This window comes from Neovison vison, chromosome 12, assembly GCF_020171115.1.
Source record: "Neovison vison isolate M4711 chromosome 12, ASM_NN_V1, whole genome shotgun sequence".
Classification (NCBI taxonomy): domain Eukaryota; kingdom Metazoa; phylum Chordata; class Mammalia; order Carnivora; family Mustelidae; genus Neogale; species Neogale vison.
This window is the reverse complement of record NC_058102.1, coordinates 26,266,468-26,293,219: the sequence shown is the minus strand read 5'-3', so window position 1 is coordinate 26,293,219 and position 26,752 is coordinate 26,266,468. Positions and strand designations below refer to the sequence as shown.

Here is a 26,752-nt window from a genome sequence, read left to right as displayed (position 1 = left end):
GCAGCCAGGTTCAAAAATGTTAAATGACTGGGTATTTCACACCAGACCCTCGATTCTGCCATCTCCAAGATGGCTTCAGATCCAAACTGTGTGCTATGCTAATTACAGGAACACTCCTAGCCTTTCTCTGAATGGGATCCCCCCCAGCCCCCTGAGGAGCTGCAGTAGGTAAACTTGGTTGTGTTACATGAGTGCGTTCTCAAAGTAAACCGGAAAGGCTCCCTCGTTCTGTGTTTTCACACGTTCACCAAGGCCTTCCGTCCCCCATGTGTCCCATTCTGAGGGTTTGATATACCGGAAGAGCTTTAACTGAGGAAATGTTAAGTAACGGGCTTTAAGATGTAAAATAAAGCACGGGAGACTAGTAGTACTGGGTGGGGGCCTCAGGGGGGGTTAATGAAGACTCGGGAAGCTGACTGAGGATGTCCAAGTGAAGGCGGAGATAAATGTTCTTGTCATTAATGCACACATTGAAAAGTGACCTCTTCCAGCAGGATCAATATGGGAACCTCCTGACCTTTCTTGTCACCTGGAACTTAACTTCTGGGACTCCGTGGTCCTGTTAATAAAAACAATAATCACCAGCCTGCCCTCATCTACTGTGGAACATTTTCTTTATTTTTTTTTTTCTTTTGGAGGGGGAGGATGAAATTAGAAGTCACGACTTCTAGAATATTTATGGGTATATATGTTTTACTCTCGGATATATTTATTCAATACTCGCTCTGTAATGAGAGTTTTCACTTTTCTGTTTTCCTTTCCATTATCCCTGAAAAGAATGGATTACGGGGAAAAGATTAACGTAGTATAATGCGACACAGTGCTTGCTAATGTGCCGTCAGAGGTATTAGTAGGACTCGCCAAGGTTTGTGTCTTTTATGAATGCCTTTCAGATGGCAATTATCTAATAGACTGGGAAACCTGTTTGTGTTCTTGCAGGCATTAAACGTTGTCTTTGAAAAGATCCCGGAAAATGAGAGTGCGGATGTCTGTCGGAACATTTCAGTCAATGTTCTTGATTGTGACACCATAGGCCAAGCCAAAGAAAAGATCTTCCAGGCTTTCCTAAGCAAAAATGGCTCTCCTTATGGACTTCAGCTGAATGAAATTGGCCTCGGTAAGGCAATGAGGGAGTTATTTTGCCCCCACCCCCGGGTGCACGTCTCCCCCACTATCTCCCCCTTCCTCCCTGCCTACGGCCCGCAAGCCTCCGCGGATGGAAGCTTTCTCGCCCAGGCCACTCCCAGCGGGCACCTCTGGGGGCCCGGAGTCTGCACGGCTCCCCCACGAGCAGCATGAGTCCTTCTAGGAAGCATTATCCTTCAAAGACGCTGGTTTTTTAAAAAAAAAAAATTATGTTTGTAAATCAGATTCATGAGATTGTTCGCCCCGAGACAGAATGGATTCACCTTGCATCGGGAAGTACAGAAAGGCGGGCACCCCGCGCCCTCTCTCTGTTTTGCTTTTCGCACTGGCGTTTGATTTGTTGGTTGTGACACCCAGCGGGTCGTTAGCGGGTGGCGCAGACGCTGGGGCCGACTCCCGCGCCCTGGAAAGGTCCTCCCCCTCGCTGCTCATCGCATCCTGCATCAAGCGTGGTCTGCGTCCTGCCCCCAGCCCGGAGCAGCGTCTGCTGCGAATTCTTTCTCGGGCTCTAGCTGTACACTTCGGAGGCGAGCGTCCGCATGAGCGAGCTAACCGGGCTCCGCTGCACTCAAATGTTCGTCAACGTTTTCAAGTTGAGCTCCCCGCGGCCCTCCCCAGAGACCGCCGTGTAGATTTTATAGCAGATAATGGGACAGGAAAGAAGAGTAAAATCACAGCGGTGACAGACAGCGTAACCAGGTTCATCTCCCCTGGAGGTAGGGCTGTAGCCTCGGAGAAGCAGGCAACTGAAGTCGTCCCACCTGGCCCTCCAAGGCCAAACCTCCCACCAAACGGCCATTCAGAGCAGCCAGGGGGCGGGGCCTGGCAGGTGCAAGGAGCCGTGCAGATGTGTGGCAGCTGTGTGACGCGGCTTCAGAGAGAGGGGCCTCTCTTCTGCCTCTCTTCTGTGTCCTGTGGGTGGCCTGTCGGATGCTGGAAGGCCACTGTAGCTCACCTGGTTAGCGGCCGGGTCAAAGAGGCAGACCCAGATGGGAGACTGTGGTCACCTGCCCAGAAGCATCAACCTCTTGCAGCAGCCTCCCTCTGGCCAGTGTGTGGTCCTGGCTGCCAGGAGCTGGGTGCAGGGAGCCGACAGCCACAGGGAGGACAGCCTGGCGGCCTCAGTCCTGTCACCGAGGAGTCCACGGCAGCACCCTCTCGCCGTGCCCTGAGCCCACCAGTTCCTCCTGATAGGGCAAGGCAGGGAGCAGAGCAAGTCTCTAGAAGCTTCACGTTGTAGCCTGATAAGAAGCGGAGGCACAGCCTCCCAGCCCTGCCAGGCTTCCGCTCGCGTGATGATCTTGCAGGCCACCTCGGGTTGGCCTGGGGAAACTAAGGCGAACCATCAGAACCAGCCTTACAGTTGTACTAGAATCCGATCCCAGAGCAGCTGTGGTGGGACAGCCTCTAGCAGAGGCTCACAAACTCAGAGGCCCAGAGGGGCAACCACTTTATTGGTCCACTTAGGACACCAGGAAATGGGACCCAACTTCATTGGCGGAGGACACCGCATCAAAGGGGGCAGGTCCCACTTACCCTCAGCCAATAGTTGCATGTGGGTCTGTGGGGGTCAGTGTTAGCAGATGACCCCATTTTTTTTTTAAGAGAACTCGGTCTGAATTTTTATGAGCCATCTCCTGATCATTGACTGTTGGTGTTGAATTGACATTAGTAATAAGTGAAACGCTGTGAAGGTTCACAAAAGAAAATACACATCAGTGGGCCACATTCTGGCCCTAGGGCACAAGTTGGCAACCTCCATGAAAGAGCTTGAGGCCCATGGCTTGGGGTGTTAGCCCACCAGTGCCCCCCCACGCAGGGATGGACAGGAGACTGGCCCCAACGCACCTGCTTGGGAACATACAAATTTGGTGTTAGAATTTTCTGCAGAGCTTCATCTCTCTAAGGATACATTATTTTGTTTTCATTGGCTTTACTTCCAGGCTTAGCCTCAGAGTATAAGCTTCAGGGAAACATTGTCTTAAAAGTCAAAGCCCTAAACACAAAACAAAAACAAAACAAAACTCGGGCTCCCTGTCTGGCTGAGATATCACCAAACCTTCAAACTAATATTAACCACTTTATTTAAGCTGTATCCATAAATAATAATTTCTACTGTTATTACAGAGGAACATTTAAACTTTCTCACTGTAATGTCAGAGGAGAACAAAATAGACTTTTTTGTTTTCCTTCCCAGAGCTACAAGTGGGAACACGACAGAAAGAGCTGCTGGATATTGATAGTTCGTCTGTGATTCTCGAAGATGGAATAACCAAGCTAAATACCATTGGCCACTACGAGGTAAGAGCGGGGCTGAGCCCCCGACATCTTCCCCGAGCCCCATCCTCACTGGATTAAATCATCTCCAGGTAATACCATGGAAATTCTTTTTTTTAAAAATTACACAACTCCCACCATTTTCTGGCATAGTTTGCTGATTGCGTCCTTCATCGCTCATTCGGAAGCGCCCAGGAACCCCCGTCTGTGGTGGCCTGTGGTTCCCCTGGCGTCCTCCTTTGCCAGGCCGTCAATTTTCTTTTGACGGATCGCTCTCCATCCTGCAGTTTGGGTAGGAAACATCGCCTCACGGCTGTCCACAATGTTCACAGAACCTTGTAACCTTTGTGTACTGTCCTTCCCCCCCCCCAACACCACCCCAGAGGAAGTTCTACATTTCTTGTTTGTTTACAGTACTCAGTCAAACCTCCTGGGGCCCATGACCCACATGCTGGCTGAGTGCCAAGGTGGGTATGGGATGCACGTGCCCTCTCAGCTGTGTGCCAGAGAAGCCTATCTAGAAAAAGAGAAAGGAGGCAGGGAAGGTTCCTGAACACGCTGGGACCGTGGGGCTTATTCAGCCACATTACCCAGGTCTTTGTGGACTATCGGCTCTGTGCCGAGTGCTGGGCTTGCAGCAAGAGGAACAGAGAGACCAGGTTCCTGACCTCGAGGAGCTGCCGCCTCAGGGAGGGGGAAGAGGGGACGGAGACAAGGAAGGAGGCAACATATACAGTGAGATGGGGCTGTGGCTTGGAGCATCAGAGAAAGCTTCCTGGAGGGAAGCTATGACTCAGCGGAGACCTGAAGGGAGAGGATACCCCACAGTTCTTCCACAGGAAGACTGGTCAACTCTCTAAAACTCGAGAGGTGTGAAGGTGGCCGTGAGAGCCAACAGCAGCCAATGTGATGGAGGCCTCACCGTGCCAGACGCTGTCCTCCGCCCTGCCCCTCCTTTTTGCTTACTCCATCCTTTAGATAGCAGACCTCTGAGGTGGGGGCTGTTATTAACCCTCTTTACAGATGGGTACACTGAGGCTCAGGGAGGTTTACCAGCAGCTAGCCAGTGGCGGAGCCAAGATTTGGACCAAGAGAGTTGGGCCCCAGGGTTCACCACAGCCGGTCAAGGCGGAAGGCAGAGAAGTGGGGTGGGAGGCCCATGGGAGGGGGGAGGGGGACCTATTGTGTGGCTCTGTCAGCTTCTTCAGGAATTTGACTTTTGTCCCCAAAGAAGCCATTGGAGGATCTTGAGGGATTTGAGTCTCAGAAGTGCCTGCGGCTGTGTGTGGAACATGGGTGGGAGGTACAAACCTGGTAACAGGGGGGCCCTTGGAAGCTGCCGCTAGGAGAATTTCAGGTGAGGATTGATGACATAGTGGCTGTTGAGATGGAGATGAGCAGAGGGACTCAGAGATGGGCAGGGGATGGAGAGCTTCTGGGTGATGGAGGGTCAAGATGGCGCTCAGGGACGGCGGCGAGCGGAGGCCCTGACCCAGGAGCTCTTCTGGCGGTAGAGGGGGGCAGGAGCAGCTTCCCAGACCTCTTGGAAAGTCGGCGCCTCCTGTCTTTCGAAGTCACAGGAGCACGTGGTTGGCACAGGAAGGCCTGTGGAGCCTGCGGGCTGCCCCCTCCCCCCGGAGGAAGAAGAGACTGCTCCCGAGAGAGCAGAGGACTGAGGACCCCTCTCCCTCGGGCCCTCCGGCTGAGTGGTTCCCAGAGCCAGTTTGGGAAGAGCTGCTTGGGGTGACCCCTGGCTGGGTGCTGTCCCCAGAGCCTTTGCTGGAGAGCACCTGGCAGAGAGAGCTACAGAGCCACAACTTGCTTCTGGACTCGCCCTCCTGCCGCTCAGACTTGCCAACCCTGGTGTCCTCTTGCCAAGAGCTCTTGGCCGGTGGAGTTGGTGAAACTCCCCGGGGGACTTTCCTGCGACGCGCAGCACGGCGAGACACACTGCTGGGGGTGGGGGGTGGGTGCTGTTTTAATGGAGAGGAGGTGGTTAGGTCGGGGCTGCTGCCCTGCGAGTGGAAGTCCTTAGAGACGGGCTTAGTATGGCTTCAGTTTGAAGTTCAGTGAAGCCTGGGAGCCATCTCCTTCCTTCCCTGTGTCTGGGCAGTGAGTGTGTGTCTGGCCAGTCTGGAAGGAACCCCGTCACGACGCCCTCCTTTGATGTTCTTGACTAGGGTGCTTGCCTTCTCAGCTGTGCGGTGGGGGGGGGAGGGGCAGCCCGGATAGGCTTCTTGGCGTCCCCTAGCAACCCTAGCTAGGGCACAAGGTGGGCCACAAAGGAAGGGGTTTGGGGCTGGGGGGAAGGCAGGACTAGACTCTCCAGCAGCGAAAGGGAAGAGCCACCATAGCTGTCTGGAAGGTCAGGGGAAGGCTGTCAGGAGAGATAGGACATCAGTCTTCGCTGGAGACATCGGCCGTGCTAGACACCTATCTGCTTAAGGATGATAATGAAATTAATCCGGCCTGTAGTCACTTCCCGTCCAAATGATTTATTGGCTTCATACCCTAGCATTGCCACATGGTGGTAATAAATGACAAGACTAGGACACAAGGGCTTAAAGGATTCTCCTTATGTTTAAAAAGCTAAGCCGTAAGGCAAATAAACTCAGAGAGCTTGAAGGAAACTGGGGAGGTCATCGGCCCTGTGCTCTCTACGCATGGACCATCTCAAATGCCCTGTTTTTCAAAGACTGCTCAGAAAAAAGTATCCTCCATCACCCTTGGCTGCCTAAATCTGTACTCCGTTTAGTAGTTCCCCCGCAGATTTAAAATCTGGAGTAATTCGACAGGGGTAGGCTGACGCTTACTTTTGCCCTTTCGTTAAAAAATTTTCTCCTAGAGCTGGCTTTTCCCTCCAAAGAGACAAGATGCTAATTACCACTCTTATTCATTTACTAAAGCACCCTAGTTTGAGTCACTGTAAGTGCTTGAAAGCAAAAAACTATATTTCATTTAAAAATAGGGTCTAACTCAGAATTTTAAGTGATTCAGACTCATCTCCCTCCAATTAGCCCAAATTAGTTAGGTTTTAAAGTTAATCTTTAGTGACGGCCAGTTCCTCCTCCTATCTAAACAAAGTCCTGTTGCTGGAGTGGGAGCCTGTTTCTTCTTGCCTCTTCTGTCCTTAGGGCAAATAGAGTGTAGCTGGTCTCTGAATGATTTACTGTCCAAATATTTGAAGAACAGGTTTCTGGAGGGGATCTGAAGACACGGCAAAAATACAGCATCTCGTGGGCCAGATGCAATCTCCACAGCCCCCCGTTGCTGGCCGTGCTCTGTCTTCTGTAGGAAGGCGTCCTCGCCAACCCCAGACATGGGCAGGATTGCTTTCTGCAGGGACCACAGCACTGTCTGCATGCATGAGCACTGATCACATTCACGACGGCGAAGGTGCTCTTCCATCAGATGAGAGCAGAGGAGGGCAAATGTCTGCTGAGGTCTCATTCTGTCCCAGGCAAACAAGGGGTAAAACCAGCATCTCTACAAACACACTAAGCCAGAGGCATCTTTCTCCCCTATAATTACATCTTCCCCAAGCGGTTCCTTAACTGGCCGTCGCTGTGTGTCATTTACAATGAAGGAAACTTCGGTGTGTTCTGGAGCTGAGGAGTTGGGGGGGGGTGTCTCTGGGTCCAGGCTCTCTCTTCCCTTCCCCTGTACCCCCATGTGACATTTCACTGGATAGTGTCACGGCCCTCACACCCTGCTAGGGGGTGGTATCGAGGGTGCGGAACAGGTGTTGTGTCCGGCAGGAAATGTTCTCTGAACATCGCACGTCTCATTCTGAGCTGCAAGAGTCTGAGGGCAGAAAAGACGACTAACCACTCGTGGTGTTGAAGAATATTCTCACAACAGGCCTGTGCTAATGCCACTGCGGTCTCTGCTAATGCCACAGTTGTCATTCAGATGACATTTAAAGCTCGTGGAATGTTCTAAAGTGTCTGCTAGGTAAATTCAGGGGTCCTTCCAGTCAGGTGTGTCATCCGTGACACTGTGGTAAAGGGATTTGACTAAAGGTCTCTCATAGCGTGGATGACTTCAGAGATTGATTTGTTTATTTATTTAACATGAGGGGAGCGCTTCTTGCCCACTGGGCTGTTCCAGTAGCTCTTACAAACGGCAACTGTTTTAGTCCTCGCTACAGCCTGGCAAGGTAGATCCTGTCATTCCCATGTCAGGGCAGAGGGGGGCTGAGGAACTTGACCAAGTTCACATAACTCTTCTCACGGGTACTCCAAGGCTAGAAGCCAATGCAAAGGGAATCATTTGCACCCTGTCCTTGCTTGGAAGCAGGCTTGTAGCCTGTGGCCCCGGCCTCGAAGGCAGCCTTGGCTAGGAAACTGGACCGCGTCATGAGAGATGCTGATAGTTACTGTCTCTGATGTCAAAGTCAAGAAGGTAACATCTCTTAAATTCTTCTGACAGACCTCGTGTCAGTGAGTTTATCAAATCTTCTGACAGACCTTGTGTCAGTGAGTTTATTAGAATGGTTCCTTATTTCTAATCCTACCTTAGTAACATTAAAGGCCAGCAGTCCTTGGAGAGCACAGTGGTTGCCTCCCTCAGATAGGAGGCCTCTTTCAGGCATCAAAGAGCTCACAACTCCAGCCCGAGAAAAGCAGGGGAGTGCTTAGGTTCCCAAACTCAGGCACCCTCTTGGAGGCCAAGCTCGCTCCCAGAGGATGAGGTTAGGGTTCTCTCTGATAATCCTCAGAGGGAGTTTGCTACTGGCCTAGGCTTAATTCCAGGTATCAAAGAAGAAGCAGAAGCCCTACTGGCATTGTAACTAGTTGCAAGAAAATCCTTTAGCGTTCTGTCCTGGGTGTCAAAAACCACATGTGTGATTTGGGTGTTGAGAATTTTCTGGTGGGTCCTTTCTAAACACTCTGATGAGTCCTGAGCCTCCTTTGCTCATGGACTGAGCAAGGTTATCCCTTTGGCCCTGAGAAATTAGATTCCTTTTTCATTTGCCTCCAGCCTTGGGATGTCAGTGGGAAGAGCCAAAGCGGTAGACGGGGAGAACAGAATTGATGAGCGGTTGCAGGGGCAACACTAGTTGAGTAGATCTCGGTTTTCCATAGAATATCATTTTAGGAATGAGAGATACCAGGATGGGTTTCCACATGGTGATTTTTTTTTTTTTAAAGATTTTATTTATTTATTTGACAGAGAGAGATCACAAGTAGGCAGAGAGGCAGGCAGAGAGAGAGAGAGGAGGAAGCAGGCTCCCTGCCGAGCAGAGAGCCCGATGCGGGACTCGATCCCAGGACCCTGAGATCATGACCTGAGCCGAAGGCAGCGGCTTAACCCACTGAGCCACCCAGGCGCCCTCCACATGGTGATTTGTATTGATTATTGTGTTTTTAATTTTTTTTCTTTTAGAAAAAAAGTATCACAAAATTTCATAATTTTCCATATAATTCTTAGGCTAAAATTCTAGCTTTTCTCTTAGGCTAAACAATATGAAATGGTCAATATTTGACCATTTTTACCTACAAAAATGGCAGATCTGTAAGGTTAAATCCAAGTTCAACCTTATATATCTAGAAAATCTATTTTTATGGAATTTTCTTCAACTTCTGCTGCAGAGAAATATTTTACAACAAGAAAACCTTCATTGCACATGCTTTGGAGGATGTGTACCTTCTGTTTATTTCAGGAGTGACTTGAAATTGTTGAAATGAGTCCGTTTAGCCCTGTGTGGTCATAATTCCTAATGCTGCTGCCGGAGGAGTCTCTAGTTTTCTCCACCCTGTTCCAACATTGGCCAGTCATCACCGAAGGGGTAGAGCCTTCTTGTCTCATTGAATCCTGGAGCACTGTGAGGCTGGAAGGAATTTAATTTGAAATAGCCCTGTGTTACCAGTTCTGCTCTGGGCTGGGGAAACATTCCTGCCGCAGATCCATCTAGTGACATTAATCTTTCTTTGATTTAATTTGGTTTTCATTCCTAAAGTAGGGGCCCAGAGGATGCTCCCTGCCTCACAGGAGTACAGGAGGATTAATGAGTCACTCTTAGGAAAGCATTTGGAGCTCCTCAGATGGAACAAACAGCATCATATTTTTAACACTTTAGATTCTGTGGCCCTTTTCAAAAAGACATTTCTGTCCTTAACTCGGCAGCAGCTGACTTGTGCAAAATAGAAAATGGAAACCTTCCCCCCCACCCCCACCCCGCTCCTCAACATCTGTAAATAAACTAGTTTCTGTCTCACAATGGCGGTAAAGTGTCACGTGGGGGGAAATGTTCCAGCCCTGGAGCAGCTGTGCAAGTTAGAAATACACTCACACACGCAGGCTCAGACACACACACACACACACACACACACAACTCATCCACTAATAAAATGCTTTACACTTGCTCTTGGGAGATAATTTCAGAGTAAAATTTCCTTGGTACAAGCTGCGTCTGCGCTCTCCTAATGCCTGAGCTCAGTGCCAGCCGCGAGTCGTTGCCAGCTCTTGAGAAGACGTTTGAACTTCTGGCAGCGCTCCTTATCGGAAGGCCCATCCGTGGTGTTTGTGCTTACAGGGCGAGGGTGCTCACGCTTAGCCAAACAAAGCGTCTGACAGTAGTGGAGTATTGGCTCCACACTCAACAGGATCCATTTGGGATTCATTCTTTGACAATTACCCAGAATGAACCACCAGCTTCCTTTTATAAAAAGATATTTATTGGCTTAGAAACAGAGCCTATCCAGCTCTTCCTGGGGAGGAATTTTATAACGCTGTTCAAACGGTCTCATAAACTTGGTGTCTGAGTGTTGCTAAGGGGGTGCCAGTGCAGAGTGTTTACTTTAATTGCATCAAATATGGAAGAGAAAGGAAAAAATCAACCAGGAAACAATGAATGGCTCAAGGGGAAAGGAGAGGATGTTTGGCAATAACAGCAGAGCAGAATTCAATAAGAGTTCAGAACCCACGCTGGAGACACTTGTCGGAGGCCTGATGGCCCAGCCAGTCCCCGCACCTAGAACTCCCCCTCCCTCTAAGATGCCGTGACCACCAGTGGTTGGCGGCCTTTGGCCTCAGTGTAGCAGCTGGTTAGACACAGCTGGCTGGACAGCTGCAGTCAGGGTGTCTGTGCAGGGTTGGCTCTGCTCCGTGTTCCTTCCTCTGTGGTGCGACCTGAAGGGGATTCGGCTTTAATCCTTCGGTGCTTGCTAAGCAGGTTTGTACATTCTGATAACCAACGTGCAGCAGCCCAGAAGAGAAATTCTAGGTTTCTCTTTTCTCCCCAACTGGGGGAGGCTGGATCCAAAGTAGTATTAGAATTCAAAAGACTGAGAACTTGAGAATGGATGGGAATAGCACTTAGCTGACCATGTTCCAAAACAATAGCATTAATCCTCCCTCCACAATCCCAGAATGAAGGCAAGGATTTGTGTATCCCTGACCTGCCTCTTCTTCAAGGCCCCTTTGTCTTAAATTTTTATAAACTAGCCCCTCAGAACAGTGAGGCCTGCCCTCTGCATCTTGGCAGCTAGTCCCCTTGGCCTGAAAGGTGCTGCTTCTCCTTGGTTGGTTGCAGGGGAGGGCTGCACCGGAGGGCCATTTGGCCCTGTGTTGCACAGTCCCAAAAGGCTTCAGGTGAGAACTCTTGACTTTATTGACGAAAGAGAATATGCATGGGCATTACAATAGTGTGTCAATGTGGTAAAAGCATTTATTTGTCAAATGTGTGCACTTAAAATCTGTGGCACTTTTTTTTAGCAGCTCTAAATTGAGATGATTTATATACCATAAAGGTCACCTTCTAGAATGTACAAGTCAATGGTTTTTGGTGCATTTACAGAGTTGTGTAATCATCACCACAATCTAATTTTAGAACATTTTCATCACCCCAAAAAGAAACCTTGAATTCATTAGCAGTCGCTCTTCAGTCTTCCAACCCCTGCTTTAGGCAACAAGTAATCTACTTTCTGTATGTATAAATCTGTCTATTCTGGACATTTTATATAAATAGGATCGTACACTATGTGGTCTTTTGTGACTGGCTTCTTTCACTTAGCATAATGTTGAGGTTTATGCTGTGGATGTATCAGTACTTCTATCTTTTTATTGTATGGGAATTTTTTTTGTAGTAGATTCATAAATGCAATACAAAGTAATTTTAAAAGAAAGAACTACTGGTGGCTACAACAATGTGGATAAACATCACAGACCTTTTATTGACCCTAAGAAGCCAGACATAAGAATATAACAGTTGACCTTTGGACAATGCAGGTTTGAACTCCACAGGTCCACTTGCATGCAGATTTTTTTCAATAAATACAGTATAGTACTATAAATGTATCTTCTTTTGATCTTTTTATTTTTTTCTCTAGCTTTATTGCAAGAATGCAGTATATAATACACAAAACATACAAAATACGTGTCAATTGACTGGTCTTGGTAAGGCTTCCTGTCGGGCTATTAGCAGTTAAGTTTTGGGGGAATTAAAAGTTATATGTGGAGTTTCAACTGTGCATGGTGGGGGAGTACCCCTAACCCCCATGTTATTCTAGGGTCAGCTGCATTATATGATTCCATTTATATGAAGTTCAAGAGCAGGTGGAAGTCAGACTAGTGATTACCTCTACCTGAGGATGCAGTGGTTACTGACTGGGAAGGGAAAATGGGGGTGCTTCTTGGGACCTTGAAATATTTCATATCTTCATGTGGCTAGTGGTTATGTAGGTATATATATACATGAACATTCACTGAGCTGCACACTTAGTATTAGTGAATGTTTAGTGCTTTCCTATAAGTCATACTTAAAGGTTAAAGTTTTATTTAAAAGTATATGCAATTTTTATGACTTTACAAGCTTTTTTAAAAAATGATATAGCTGCAGAAAAGAGACTAAATCCTAAGTATACTGCTGGACGAATGGTCACAGAGTAAGCACTTCCTGTGAGCGCCACTCAGGTCAAGAAGGAGAACATTACGGGCTCCTCAGAAGTCCCCTCCCTACCACTAACTCCTCTCCTGCAAACATCTGACATCATAGTTTGACTTTTTTTATGTTCATTTGTTTTCTTTTTAGCTTTATGTGAATGGAATCACACAGTACATTTTCTTTTGTGTGGCTTCCTTTACTTCACGTTATCATTGTGAGGTCTACCCATGCAGTATGTAGAAATAATTTGCTCACTTCCGTTGTTTAATATTCTATGGTACGGACATACCCCCAAAGTACTTCATCATTGATGATATCTGGTTGTTTCCAATATGGGGCAATTACAAATAGTTAACTCTCGGGATATGGACTTCTTTCTGTTGGGTATATACCTAGATGTGAAATTGCTGTCCCAGGATTAGATACCTGCTGTAGATAAGTTTTTGAACACCTGTTTCAGCATTTCTTAAAATAGTAGGAACCTCAAAAAGTTAGTGGCCCGAGCCTCTCTTGACCCCTGAGAGGCCAGGGTGCATCCTAGCACAGCTTTGTCTTCCCCTGCTCCAGGGCTGGTCCACATCCCACTGGCCCTACAGTGTCTTGGCCTGCCCCTCCCAGCCTCACTACACCTCACTGCCTTGTCCGTCTCCTTCACAGGACTGTGAGCTCATTGAGGGCAGAGATAGTGTCTTGGTCATCATTATAGCCCCAGCCTCCAGGACAGTGCCCAGCATGTAGAAATTCTTGATAAATATTTAATAAGTGAGAGAATGCAAGAACCATCCAGCTATCTAATTCATGGATGAAGTGGAGAAATACATTAAATTTTGAAAACTCATATATTTTTTATCTTTGCTTTCAGATATCAAATGGATCCACTATAAAGGTCTTTAAGAAGATAGCAAATTTTCCTTCAGGTAACCAATATAATGTTCACCTTTTGTTCTTACTCCCCTTTATAAAGTATTGCTTTTTGCCTCTCTGATGTATCGTCACAAAAGTGAGATTGAGTTGTTGCTATGTAATTCTTTGAAATCGGAGAAAAGCCATTTTAATGTGTTTCTCTTCTGAAGAATGTGAGCCATGCAAGGAGGACAGGAAACAGTAACCAGTGGTTGACTGGGACAGCCCAGCACTAAGGAAGTTGCTGCCTTCAACAACCCTAAACTCGGCACAGGAGATGAGCCTTCCTCGCTCTGTGCCAACTTCCAGTAGGATGGGGGCTAAGAGAGGAGACTCCTCTGGCAAAATGAGGGGGAAGCTTGTAGATAATCACACAGCCCTGCAAGTGGTGATCAAACAAGATAATCCACTTAGAAATCCAAATCTCCTTTGATAGCCTCTGCAAGATTCCCAGAAAGTGAGTGAGGCAAACTAAATGGGGAGATTTTATGGGGAAGTCTATAAACTAGTCTCTATACTCTCTACCACTTCCCTACCACCTCTGGACAGGAAAACACTGTGATGGTGCCTTGAGAAAATCCCTAGATCCTAGCCCAGGTTTGTCTCCAGAGAAAATACACCCCAGCCAAGACAGTCAGTTCAGCTCTTAGAAGGGTTCCGGGCCTCATAACAGGACTTCACATACATACATACATACATGCACACACACACACACACACACACACACACCTGGAGGGGAGGCTTCCTGATTTCTAGATTTAATACTAGGAGCAGCCTCGTAGGTCCCAAGACCTAGTCAGTGCAAATAGGGAATGCAGGGACTCCAATTAAACAGAAAGGATAATTTGGTAGGTTGTAGAATACCCTTTTAGGGATCTCCCCCCGCCCCACCGCAGTCTATCATTATATCTGGCTATAGTGACAGAAGGCATCTTCCAGAAGGTGACTGTCATTCTGGCAGAGGGGAATTGGTGTCCTTCTAAAAAGTGGAAGAGCTTTGTATTTTAAGCTTCAAAGATCAGGCCTTTTGTAGAGCTTACTGTTTGGGGATCTTGCATTTGGATCTCTTCATGGGACCTCAGAGCAGTCAATGCCTCTGCTGCTTCTCTGTCCAGTTCAGCTGAGAGTCATCATTTTGATCACTCCCCTGCTAATCCTTCAAACCTCCTGGGCCTGTCCCCTTTCCCCACCCTCTCAGTCACAACCCCAGCCCTGGATGAACCCAACTACTGGCCTTTTCTGAACCTATACCCAGGCAACCACTGGAGGAAAGTGCAGTTGGAGTCACTGTAAATGCCTGGTGCCCAACAGGACCAGGACCCTCAGTGCAGCCTGCCTCCACTGTGTTTTTCTAGGTAGCTCGCTCTGTGTTCTCCAGAATTCTGCCTTCTCTCCTCAAAGCTCTGACCCACACAGCATTATCACCAGCTGACTTGATCCCGTACCTCACAGAGAAAACTGGAATCAGAACTCTCTCAATGTCCAGCACCAAGCCTCCCACCCCTCCTGTGTCTGCCCGGTTTTTCCTCTGTGCCTTCCCTGGCATCCCAGAGCTGTGCCTCTCTCCTCCAAGGCCAGTCTCTCACCTGTGCCTTTGATCCCATCCTTTCCAACCTGCTAGACATTCTTACACCACAGATAATCATCTCTCATTTGAACTGTCTATACCTCCTCACCTATTGCAGTTTTTCCCTTAGTGTTTCAAGGTATTCTAGTCTCCCTCATCTTCAGTACAGAAAACCTAGTGCCTTACTCCCTCTTTCCCCCCAATTCACCACTCCCTTCACTGCCACATTTCTTTCAGGACTCTCCCCACCCTGTGCCACTCTTGCACTTGCTCTAGGAGCTCCAACTCATTGTCCTTTCCGATCCCAGAAGGGGTGCATTCCTCCTGTCTTTGGGTCTCCTCCATTTGCCAGGCTAACTCCAGTCGTTCATTTAGGTTCAGCTCCAACGCTCTTCCTTCTGAGAAACCTCCCAGAGTAGGGTGGACCCTCGTTAGTTACTTTCTTAGCATATACTTTTTCACAAGCTTTATCACAATTCTAGTTATATAATTAATTGTATAATTAACCATAGAAAGTCCCTCATTGGCTAGGATGTAAACTCCATTGGGGGTGGGGTGGGAACTAGGTCTGTCTTATCACTGCTCTTCGCCTAGAAGCCTCTGGCACTCAGTAGGTGCCATGGGTACATTTGCTAACGGAGAAGGCTTGAACCTCTCCTATCCCCGCCCCCAGCAAGGGACCGTTCAGCCTATTGGGAACCTGCTTCCTACTCCAGGCCCTGGCCCGTTCTGTCGTCACGTTGTTAAGATCTTGAGATGCAGCAGGGTGAAAAAAAATGTACCTATGAAGAGCTCAAGTAACCTCTTCTGTTTATAGCACAAATGGGGCATTTTATGAGAAGGCCAATTAGCCCGTGGTTGTTTTTTTAATAGACTGTTTTCTCTCCCTTTCTCCGGCATTCAGATGTGGAATACTCAGAAGACCACTGCCATTTGGTGAGCTCAGTCTTTCTTGTGCTTGCCCCTGAGTTGGATGCCTTCTGTAGCAGAAACGGTCTCCTTGGGTAACGCTTCTACTGTCTTCCCATTAGATTTTACCAGATTCAGAAGCATTCCAAGATGTGCAAGGAAAAAGACATCGAGGGAAGCACAAGTTCAAAGTAAAAGAAATGTATCTGACGAAGCTGCTGTCGACCAAGGTACGCTTACTGTTCTGGGAGTGCTTTTACGGCTACCTTGGGGGTGTATGATGTGTTTGACTTAATTTCCACTGAAGTGTGAAAATGTTACAAATCCCTTGTGCCTTCTAGCAAAGCAAAATGAAAGTTTAAATTGTAAACACTTCCTACCGTCCTCTTTCTTATAAGCCATGAAGATAACAGCACTTTACAAATTTTGACTGTTGTATCTTCAATCAGGGATTTAATATTGTTCCCAGTCCCTTTACCCACCATCTCACTATTGTTATTTTTTAGGTTGATGGCATAATTATTCCTTTTTGTTTACTTACTATAGATGAGTGATAAAACTCCCACTCTGAATTGCAGATAAATGAAGGGTGGGGTCAGTGTCTATAAACCTAGTAAATCTTTTTTTCCCTTCATTTTAAAGTCGAGAATGCTGTTCCTCTATAAAAGTGTCAGGTGTAAAAGCCAGCGGAATACTAAATCAGAAGAAAATTTTACTTTATCTGGTTTGTAGTGGGATTAGCCGAAGTCTGTGGTGATCCTTTTTTCTCACCTTGAAATGACTAGCAATATAAACGCTATTATGTACACCTGGCCCTGGTCTCCGGGTGGGCACGCTTCTTCAGAGTATAGCAGAAGGTATGCTTAGAGCTCAGTAGATTTGTCTAGTTGGTAGAGGACAGCCAGAGCCTCTTGATTTTCTCATCTGTCCCACAGAGCTCTGCCTATTTGGCTTTTGTAAAACACTCAAATGCTTTGGAAAGTACGTAATAAAAACCTATGATGGAAATACTCGCAATGAAAAAATTCTGGGAACTGAGCAACATTGAGTTTTTCCAGGCTGAACATAACTATTAAAACTAAACATCCGTGGCTTCTTGGTTTATGTATACAGCCCTACAACTGCCATTTCAACTGCTAGAGATTTTTGTAAGATATCCTCTCTGTTGACTGAACAATGTTATCAGCAAGAAGCTGATGAACCAAATGTAATCCTGGGCATGGATTTTCAGGGCCCTCGTCCCATACTGTGAGCGTGTTGGCCTCATTTGATAATTTGACATATTTTCGTTTCAGGTTGTTTTTTCTGTTTTGTACATCATTTTCTTTGAACTAGGATCTTATTTTTCCATTGTATTCAAAACCAATCTTTCTTTTTTTTTTTTTTTCCTCCAGTCTCCCAAGTCTGATGTTCTCTGTTTTTCAGGTGGCAATTCATTCTGTGCTTGAGAAACTTTTTAGAAGCATTTGGAGTTTACCCAACAGCAGAGCCCCATTTGCTATAAAATACTTCTTTGACTTTTTGGATGCCCAGGCTGAAAACAAAAAAATCACAGATCCTGATGTCGTACATATTTGGAAAACAAACAGGTGGGAACAAATAGTAGGTGATATTACTATTTTCAAGAATCTGGGACAGAATCTTAACTGAAAGGAGGGCATGGATAGTCACGAAAGGATTCATTATTCTTAGATCAGAATCCTTTGGCTTGGTGTGCTATCATGTCAGAGCAGATTCTTCCTCTGTTACTATTTTTAAACAAGAAACAAAACTCTTCCTATGCTGAGATCCTATTCTTTAGGACAAAACAAACAAACTTTATTTTCTTTAATGCATGAAAAGACCTTATATAGAATGTTAAATTTAGCTTGACCAGCAAAAGATAAGAAATCAGTATTTTGTGGTTTTTTATTATATGATGATTTCCCATTAGAGATTAATCATTTTTCAGTTATCAAGCTATCTGTCTGTACTCTGACTCTGCATGGATATTTCCATTTTTATTTGATTAAATGCAGTACTTAGATACTATGAGAGTTTGCCAAAGGACTGTGTTTTGTTTTGTTTTCTAACATTTTACCTAAAGCTGAGGCGAGGCATCCAGCTCTATTCTCAACTTCTTATTAGTAAAGAAACATGGCTCTTTACCGTTATTTGAAATACTTTGTCCATGAGCTGTGAATAAGACTCGGTGTTAAGGAGTAATAGAAGTTTCCAGGGCCATCCCAAGCTCTCCTAAGTACTGAAGGTGGGCAGAGCATTTTAAATAAATATTAAAATCTGAAGTTCCAGAGCTCTAGGTCTCATCTCCTCCCATTTAACCCAGGTCTGTCCCAACTACCTACACTGGTTCACTCCCATCCTGTGTCCCAGCCTCTGATTTGCCAGTCCTGCCACTCTTATACCAGGCTTGGGTGCCTCAAGCTCCCATTTTATTGGGAAGGTTGTGGCATCTGAGCAGGGGCAGGAGTCGGGACAGTAGAGCTACAGAGAGGCCCTCCCTCCTCCTTACAATGGAGGGAGTTTGCTAGGCCCGAGTTGAGATAATAATGGAAGGACTCTGAATATTTCCAGGTTCGAATTCAAATATTTGAGCTGTTAGGTGCTGGAAATATAGCAATGAACTGAATAGACAAAAATCCATGTTCTCACAGAGCTTGCATTCAAATGGACGGAAGAGACCATAAATAGGCAAATTATAGTATATTAGAAGGTTAGTACAGCAGACAGCATGGGAAAGGAGGATGGAGAGTAATAGGGCAGTGGTCAGAGGAAGCTCACAGAGATGATATTCAAGTCAGGTCTTGAAAGAGGTGAGGGCATAAACCATGAGACTATCTGTTTGAAGACAGTTTCTGGAAGATGGACAACAAAAGCAGAAGTCCTGAGGCACATGCTTGCCTGATACGCATTGAGAACAGTGAAGGGGCCAGTGGTGGAGTTGGAATAAGGTGAAGGCTCGCAGATGACAGCTTGGGCCCAGATCTTGCAGGGGCTTCATCCCAAGGCCCATGGACAACACAGAGGGTTTTGAGCAGAGAGACTGGATCTTACTCTGTGCTGTGAGAGAATTAACTGAGAATTAATGAGCCCCTGGGGGGCTAATAACCCAGGCAACCATGCCTTAGGTCAGGGTGTGGCACTTGGGGTGAGAAGAGGTCAAGTTCTGGAGACTCTATGAAATGTTTTCATGGGTAGCCATCAACTAACACAATCTAGATCTGGAGAAAATTCTAGTCTTGTCAGCGGCCACTTTCACATTTCTCCTGCTCCAGGCCTCCCATTCAGCAGTGCCTGTCAGTTTAACCCTTTCTTGCTCCGAGTGACACTGCCATCTGTCACTTGGCATAGTTGGCAGAGTAGACTTGCGTACTTCAATAACAAGGGCAAAAACACCCATTTACAAACTGTGATAAACAGAGCAGCCGCCTCCTACGAAGGGCTGTATCTGAAGAGATTTCTCTTTGGAACAGCCTTCCTCTTCGCTTCTGGGTAAACATCCTGAAGAACCCTCAGTTTGTTTTTGACATTAAGAAGACACCACACATAGACGGCTGTTTATCTGTGATTGCCCAGGCATTCATGGACGCATTTTCTCTCACAGAGCAGCAACTCGGGAAGGTAAGGCCTAGCTTCGGTATTTCTTATATGCACTCCTGTGAGTTGTAGCATTCTTTCTTTTAAACATCCAAACAATAAAGAGTCATTGGTAGTCACTGAAAATTTGCTTTCCTTTAAAAGCTCTCATTTTCCATCTAGTTTTTAAAAAAATAGATTATTCTCCCCATCCTACTGCCGAACTCTGCCTGTGAATACCTTTACCACAAAGTATAAATTTTGTTTCCTAGAAAAACATTCTGCAGACACTACTAAACTATGAAACTACTGAAATCAGCTTAGCTAAATTAATCCCATCTGAATATAGTTGACCCTTGAATAATGGGTCATGATGGGCACCAATCCTTCATGGAGTTGAAAATTACCCTATAACTTTTGGCTTCCCCAAGACTTAACTATTAGTAGTCTACTGCTGACCGGAAGCTTTGCTGCAAATATAAACAGTTGACTAACACATATTTTATATATTTATATGTATTATATACTGTATTCTTAAAGCTAGAGAAAACATCAAGGAAATCACAAGAGAAAATATATTTACAGTACTGAACCATGTTGAAAAAACTCCACAAAGAGTAAAGCGGACTCACATAGTTCAACAGTGTTGTTCAAGGGTCAACTGTACACTCAGTCTATCTGAATATAACAAATTGCTCACAGGGAAGAAGATCTGGCCTGAGATTTCTATTACCACTAGTTTGTCAATTCATAATCAAAACATCGATACTGTTTTTCTTTTGGCTTTGCTGAGCAGAAGCCCCAGGAAATCAAAGAAAGATAAAAATACAGAGCAAACTTTGAAAGGGATGTTTTGGTCTTATTCAGGCACTCCAAAATGTATTAAACTGAGCAGTATCAGTACCTAAATGCTTTCAGAAAATCTTTTAATGCTGAGCAGTGTCCCTTTGGTGTAAGGTTTGAGAGAGTGCCTGGAATGAAATGTGGTTGGTGTCTCATAGGTGCCTCGGTCTCCTAGTCTAAATCTATACTGTCACCACCATTTCTGCAAAACAGACCTGTCTTCACTTTTGTCTTCCTAGCATCACCTTGTCTCTCAAGGTAAAATTCTTCGTGTTATCCTTGACTCCTCCTCCTTTCTCCCTGCCCCTAAATGGTTACTACTCATTGCCATCTCCAAAATGTCTCTTTTTTCCCTTCATTCTATTCTATCCCTCCATCCCCTTCCCTGGGAGAACTGCCTCAGAACTGGCCTCCTGGTCCCTGCTGTCTCATCCGCTACCTTCTCCTTTTTCGCTGTGTCTTGGGTTGTCATTCTAAAACAAAAATCTGGTCTTCTCCATCTCCTGCTTAAAAATTTTAAATACTTCCCATTCCCTACCAGGTAAAATCTTCACAGTGCCACGTGGCTCTTTCTGATTGGGTGTCAAGTCTCTTTTCTGGCAAACTCCATATACTTTCTATGCTACAGCTTTTACTTTTCCCAAACTTACCATGAACTTGTTTTCATATCCCTTTCTGTCTCATAACTCCTCTGTCTAGTAAAACTCTTGTTCATTCATTCAATCCACAAACACAGCTTCCTCATGTGTACCAGGAGCTACAGGAGGCTATGATCAGTCTAAATGTAACTACTCTATGAACTTTTCCCTGTACACTGCCCACACCTGTTCTTCATCTGACCAATGCAACAAAAATGCTTCTTTATTCACAGGAAGAAAAATGGCTCTTAACTCATTACTATGCTCTTATTATATTTCACTTAACCATCACAAGAACCACATAATGTAGTTATTATTACCCTCATTTTATAGTTGAGCAAATTGAAGTTCTGAGAGGTTGCAGATCTTGGTTAAGATCCCTCCAAGTTGTTAGGATCCCTGATTTGTCCAGCTCCGTGGTGTTTCTCTTTACACCCTGCCACTAATTATTGGTATCATAGTAACCACTGTGTACCTTTGTCTTTTAAAGGCAGGTACAGGTCATCTTTACCCTTTTACATTCAATGTCTACCACATGCCAAGCATCTCAGTAATAGCTCAGTGTAGGCATCCTTCACAATGATGCAGCCACCGATACTCAATACATCGTGCCCTCAATACACTGAAAAATGTACTGGGACATCAGCCCTATCATTAACTCACCCATTTTCCCTGAGTAGGAATTTCAAAAATTTTGTGGAAAATGGCTTTTAAAAATAAAATCTTAATTTTTAATATTATCACTATTATAATTACATAAAAGCATGCAAGCTGACAGGGAACTTTTGCAAAATCAGACATCAGAGCCCCCAATACTAATGACCGTGTACTTCCTTAAGAACAGTAGAAGAGCTTTATAATCTAATAAAAGGGACAAGCAGAAAAATCCACCACCGCCAATTACTTACCACTTTCATGGTTATATAAAGGGCTCAATCAGACCTACAATCAAGTCTTTCATAAATGCCAAAATTCACTGGTGGGTGAGGATGAGAGCAAATGTTTTAATTCAGGCTTTTTACAACCATTAGTAATGAACTATGATAGAAATAAGTTCCATTGTTACAGTAACTCAAAATCATGCAAAAATAATAATTTTAGTTCTTTTATGAGAGGAAGGCAGAATATATTAGCATTTAATCCGCCTCAAAAGAACAGTGACTCACCAGAACTATCTGGATAGCAGTCAGTCATTCAGTCAACATTTATGAAGGCCCACTGCATGCAAAAAGCTTTGAAAGCTTTGTTACTAGGAGATAATAATGGTGGAAGTTCAGCTACACTGGTATTGTTATAAAATTCCCCATGGTTTTTTTACTCTTGGCCGTGGCTGTTCTTTTTTTTAGGAAGCACCAACTAATAAACTTCTCTATGCCAAGGATATCCCAACCTACAAAGAGGAAGTAAAATCATATTACAAAGCAATCAGGGATTTGCCTCCATTGTCATCTTCGGAAATGGAAGAATTCTTAACTCAGGAATCTAAGGTATTGTTAGAAAGCAGAAATAAGAGGGGTGCTTGGGTGGCTCAGTTGGTTCAGCTTTCGAGGCTTGGTTTTGGCTCAGGTTGTGATCTCAGGGTCCTGGGATCAGGCTCCATGCTGGACATGGAACCTGGCTTTAAGATTCTTGTCCTTCCTCTCTAAAAAAAAAAAAAAAAAAAAATCTAAATAAGAGAATATTTACTTTTTTAAAAAAGTCATTTCAGAACCTCTCAACAAGACTCTCTTTCTTTAAGAAACATGAAAATGAATTTAATGAAGAAGTGGCCTTGACAGAAATCTACAAATACATCGTAAAATATTTTGATGAGGTAAGATTTTAAAATAACATTTTAAAAAAACTGATATTAGCCTCCAGGATTTGGGTGTAAAGCATTCTGTAGGTTTCAGGACAGCTCTGGCATCCCTAACGGCCAGACAGGGAAGCCAGGAAGCCTGTCTGAGGTGGGGGATCCTGGCACCAAGCCAGACCCTGCACGTGGCTGCCCCCTTCTTAGTTTTATCATGCTGCCCACCTTCGGACCAGCCTGAATTTACATTTGAGTTAATGGGGTCTGTAGCCATACTGACTTCAGGATAACTTTGATGAGTAAGCAGTGGTCCTATTAAATAGGGCCAGCTTATGCTTGATTGTAATCTGCTAAAATGAAAGCTAAGCTTGTTAAGTTGCCTAGATTCTGTATTCAATAGGTATATGAAAGTATAACATATTTCTAACTTAAGCAACTATTTCAATAAACCATTCTCCTTTGATTAATTCTCCTTAATCTGGATTTTTTTCTTTGGGAATTCACACAGACACAGTCATCAGATGCGCTGTTTCCAAATATATGTTAATTCCCCCTTCCCTGATTCCCCCCCACTCAGTCATGCTGGGACAGGCTATCCATGTCAATGGTGAGAATAGCTCACCAATTCCATTTGCTACTTGAAGATCAAGTGAAGCGCTAAGGTAGGGTAGAGGCAATGAGTTCCTTAAACATGATAAGCATCCTTCTTTCCAGGGGCCAGGGGTTAGAAGGGAAGCACTGGGGAGGGGAGGGGAGGGGAGGGGAGGGGAGGGGAGAGGAGGCACCACACTGCCCAGGAGGGGAGGGGAGGGAAATACTTAACTGACCAGGATGTCCCTGCCTGCTGCATTTAAGAAGAAATACTTGCCTGCATGTTGGCTGCCCAGAATGCTTGCTGTGCTTGGAATGGCTGTGACATAATGCATAAAACAGGGCCTTGGAAGTCTGGCCCCATATTTGTAAGCAAATAGTTGGTACTTCTTGCTAGCTTCTATTTTAAGCCAAAGTGTTGTTGATCCTGTGATAATGACTTAGCAAAACAACTTGCAAAGTGAGTATGTAAATGATGGAAGAAAATGTTGGCATCTGTTTCATACAGATTTTACCACTCACAGCAACAGGAATGCAACACCCCCCCCAAAAAAAAAAACAAAACAAAATTAAAAAAACAAAAAAAACACAAAACCCTAGAACTGTAATGCTAAAACCACAATATCTAAAATAACTGTTCTAATTGTCAACAGATTCTAAATAAACTAGAAAGAGAACGAGGGCTGGAAGAAGCTCAGAAACAACTCTTGCATGTAAAAGTCTTATTTGATGAAAAGAAGAAATGCAAGTGGATGTAAGCACTCTGGGGACTGGCTTAATCTGGCAAAATTCTTCAGACGACTTGGGAGCAAAATGGCTGCTTGAGCTACTCTGTGTCGTTAATTTTTTAAAGTTTGCACACAGGTTCCACTTTGAGCACAGTCTTTCAGAGACCAAGGCACATGCACAGCTTTTAGAAAGCATACCCACCATTGTGCCTGTGCATATACTGTGGGAACCTTTCTGTAAATAGAGTCGAAGTGGTTGTTGTAAACAGCCTCCTTGTTTACAGAGAATACAGGGCCAGTAAGCAAGTGTCAGTATTGTTAACTACAGTCTCCACTTAAGCACAATGACAACAGTGGTTTTGTTTGAAAACTACAGTTCTGTAGCACTTGTGACTACACTGCACTTCTGCAGAAAAGGGACACTGCCAGTGATGACAAGAAAATGTGAAATGAGTCATTTGGAAACAAGGCGGGAGTGTTAGGGCAACCTCGAGGATTTGCGGCATTGAAACTTTCCCCACTAGTTCTTGGAAAAGCTGACCGCAGAATTTGGTAGTGTGTACACTTAGCATTTGTGAGTGTGTGTGTGTTTTTAAACCAAAAACTGACAGTGTTGCAACATTGTTGAAAGGGCTCGTGTTTTTCAGTGGTCGCCAGTTACACTCCATCAACTCACCTCCATCTCACGAAGGAGCTCTAAAGCAAGGAGAGTGAGGAGGTTTATTTAAAATGCAACAGCATTTTACCCACTTTGTCCTGATGTGTTCCTTTTTTCATTTTTTCATACTAAATGTATTTGATAGTGGACATGTTGGCTGTTGTAAAACAAAACAAAACACCATTAGTTTATTTCTGTCTAAAAACTTTGATCAGAACTAACTGTAGAAGAGTAACTTCCTCCCCTAATCCTACATTTCTGTACTTGGTGTCTCCTTGCTTTAGATTTCTGGTGAACCCTGTGATTATAAATACTTGTGTGTGATTACAAGAAAAAAAAAATAGATACATTTTACATTTCATGAAATTGCTGTTCACACTGGAGTATTATATATGAATATATATATTTGAGGCCCAAGGCCTGAAAAATATTAGTATACAACTTGGTATCTTAGTCTTACTATGTACTTTTTGAAAGTATTCCTCACAAGAGAAAGAATTCAAAATACCCAATTTATTCATGCCTTTCTTTTTAAAGAATCCCCTATCCAGTTACACTGTAGTCTTTTTATTGCTGGTTTTTTATTCCTGAATTTTTGCTGCTCATGACCAATTTTAATACCACTGTGTTTTCCTTCTATTAAATCAAAAGTAAAAAAAAATGTAATTAGCAACTCTCAACTTTCCTTGTGGCACCTTTTACCCTTGGTGCTCTGAATCCCAGATTAAGGAAAGACATTTTTCCAAGTAGCAAATAAAACACTGATCATCTATTCCTTAAAATCTTATACCAACACTGTATGGGAGATCAGGATATCAGTGTGTTTGTCTTCGAAAATGAAATTCTTTTTGCTCCTTAGTATCTAGCAAAGAGTAAGAGGTGATACCTCAGCAGAATGATCAAATAAGCAGTTATTACCCTGATAGGCCCCTTCCTAATCCCGTCACTTTTGACCATTGTCTGTCCAATGGACACACCTCAAAAATACTACCAAATAGGTTACTTACAAGTATAAAGGTGAGAGGTCTGGTCCCCATCTAAGGCTGCGACAGTCTTGATGTGAAGGCATTCATAAGAGAATAACAGGACAGTTGAGAGCCAAGGGTAGGAGAGTTGCCCAAAAGACTTCCCCTTCTTTAGGGTACAGAAATGCTAAGAAAAGGATCAGCTACAGCTTTATCTAAGTATTCAGTAAATGCTACATGAGGGTGTCCCTGTCCAGCTCTCTGGCACATGAGTCCCATGGGGAGACCTACCTCCTCTTCCGGGTACGATGCTGCTGGGAACTTTGGGCAAGTCACTTACCTCTTTGTGCCTCAATTTCTGTATAATATTTCTAACCTACCTCACTGAGGTGGTGTGAAGATTCACTAATGTATGTAGCGTGTTTGTCAATCCTCCAGTGAAAAGCACTATCTAGATCACATTTTGGATCACATTAGCCAAATGCAGTAAATGGCCAAATTAGATGTGTGCTGAAGACAATCAGTCACTGGGTCTATATTAAACAGCAACCAGAGAAACAAATGGCAAACAATTTCTATTTTCAAGTTTCTTTGCATATTTTTTTGGTGCAAACAATTCATTTATAAACTTTTTTTTCTAACACTAGTGTCTACAGCAGCATTTAAAGATTATTTCTGTTACCTTTTCCGTATTAGGGATCTAAAGTCTATTTCTTATTGTATACCTGATTGAAGCTGTACTTGGAGATGAATGTTTTAAATGTCTATATCCAAAAATAAACATTTTGATGTAAATGTGGACTGTCTTTTTTTTTTTTTCTTCAAATGTTCTATTATAGTAGAGTTTTTATTCTAAGTAGCTCCATGGAAATTATCTGGGTGCCAGCGCATATGTGAATAAGCAGCTCTGTAATGGAGTAAGTACATCTAGTTTCTTCTAAATGATGCTAAGGACTGCTCAGTTACAACCCTGGCCTCCACTATCTACCTGGACTTTTGATCCTGAAGACTTCTGGACAATGAACATTCCACTTAGTTTGGCGGACTTGAGCTCTGCCTTGTTGATGTGAAGTTATTGCAGCAGAATTCCTTTAAAAGAGGTTAGGGATACACAGAAATAAAACATTTATAATAACTTGGTTAGATCCACAACAGTGGGGGCCAACATTAAATACCAATAGTATTTCTAAGGGACCCCAAGGGATTCAAGTTTTACAATGAATGGCCCTTGTTTTATACGGTCATAGGATATAATTATTTGTACTTTGTGGC

At 44.5% G+C, this 26,752-nt stretch overlaps 1 protein-coding gene across 2 annotated transcripts in view; it reads left to right on the top strand.

Annotated features, from left to right (window-relative positions):
• The window catches only part of PLXNC1 (plexin C1), a 143,892-nt gene extending 117,617 nt beyond the window's left edge, over nucleotides 1–26,275 (top strand). Inside the window, exons 22-31 of one of the 2 annotated variants that reach the window (XM_044228116.1) lie at nucleotides 940–1,117; nucleotides 3,344–3,447; nucleotides 13,173–13,227; nucleotides 15,685–15,716; nucleotides 15,812–15,919; nucleotides 17,115–17,278; nucleotides 19,163–19,310; nucleotides 22,093–22,233; nucleotides 22,485–22,559; nucleotides 23,783–26,275. In XM_044228116.1, coding sequence (XP_044084051.1) covers nucleotides 940–1,117; nucleotides 3,344–3,447; nucleotides 13,173–13,227; nucleotides 15,685–15,716; nucleotides 15,812–15,919; nucleotides 17,115–17,278; nucleotides 19,163–19,310; nucleotides 22,093–22,233; nucleotides 22,485–22,559; nucleotides 23,783–23,887 — 1,110 coding nt within the window. In that variant the 3' untranslated portion in view covers nucleotides 23,888–26,275. Of the gene's footprint in view, nucleotides 1–939; nucleotides 1,118–3,343; nucleotides 3,448–13,172; nucleotides 13,228–15,684; nucleotides 15,717–15,811; nucleotides 15,920–17,114; nucleotides 17,279–19,162; nucleotides 19,311–22,092; nucleotides 22,234–22,484; nucleotides 22,560–23,115; nucleotides 23,242–23,782 lie in introns of those variants that run through there. The other variant, XM_044228117.1, reaches the window with a different exon arrangement.
• The last annotated feature ends 477 nt before the right edge of the window (nucleotides 26,276–26,752 follow it).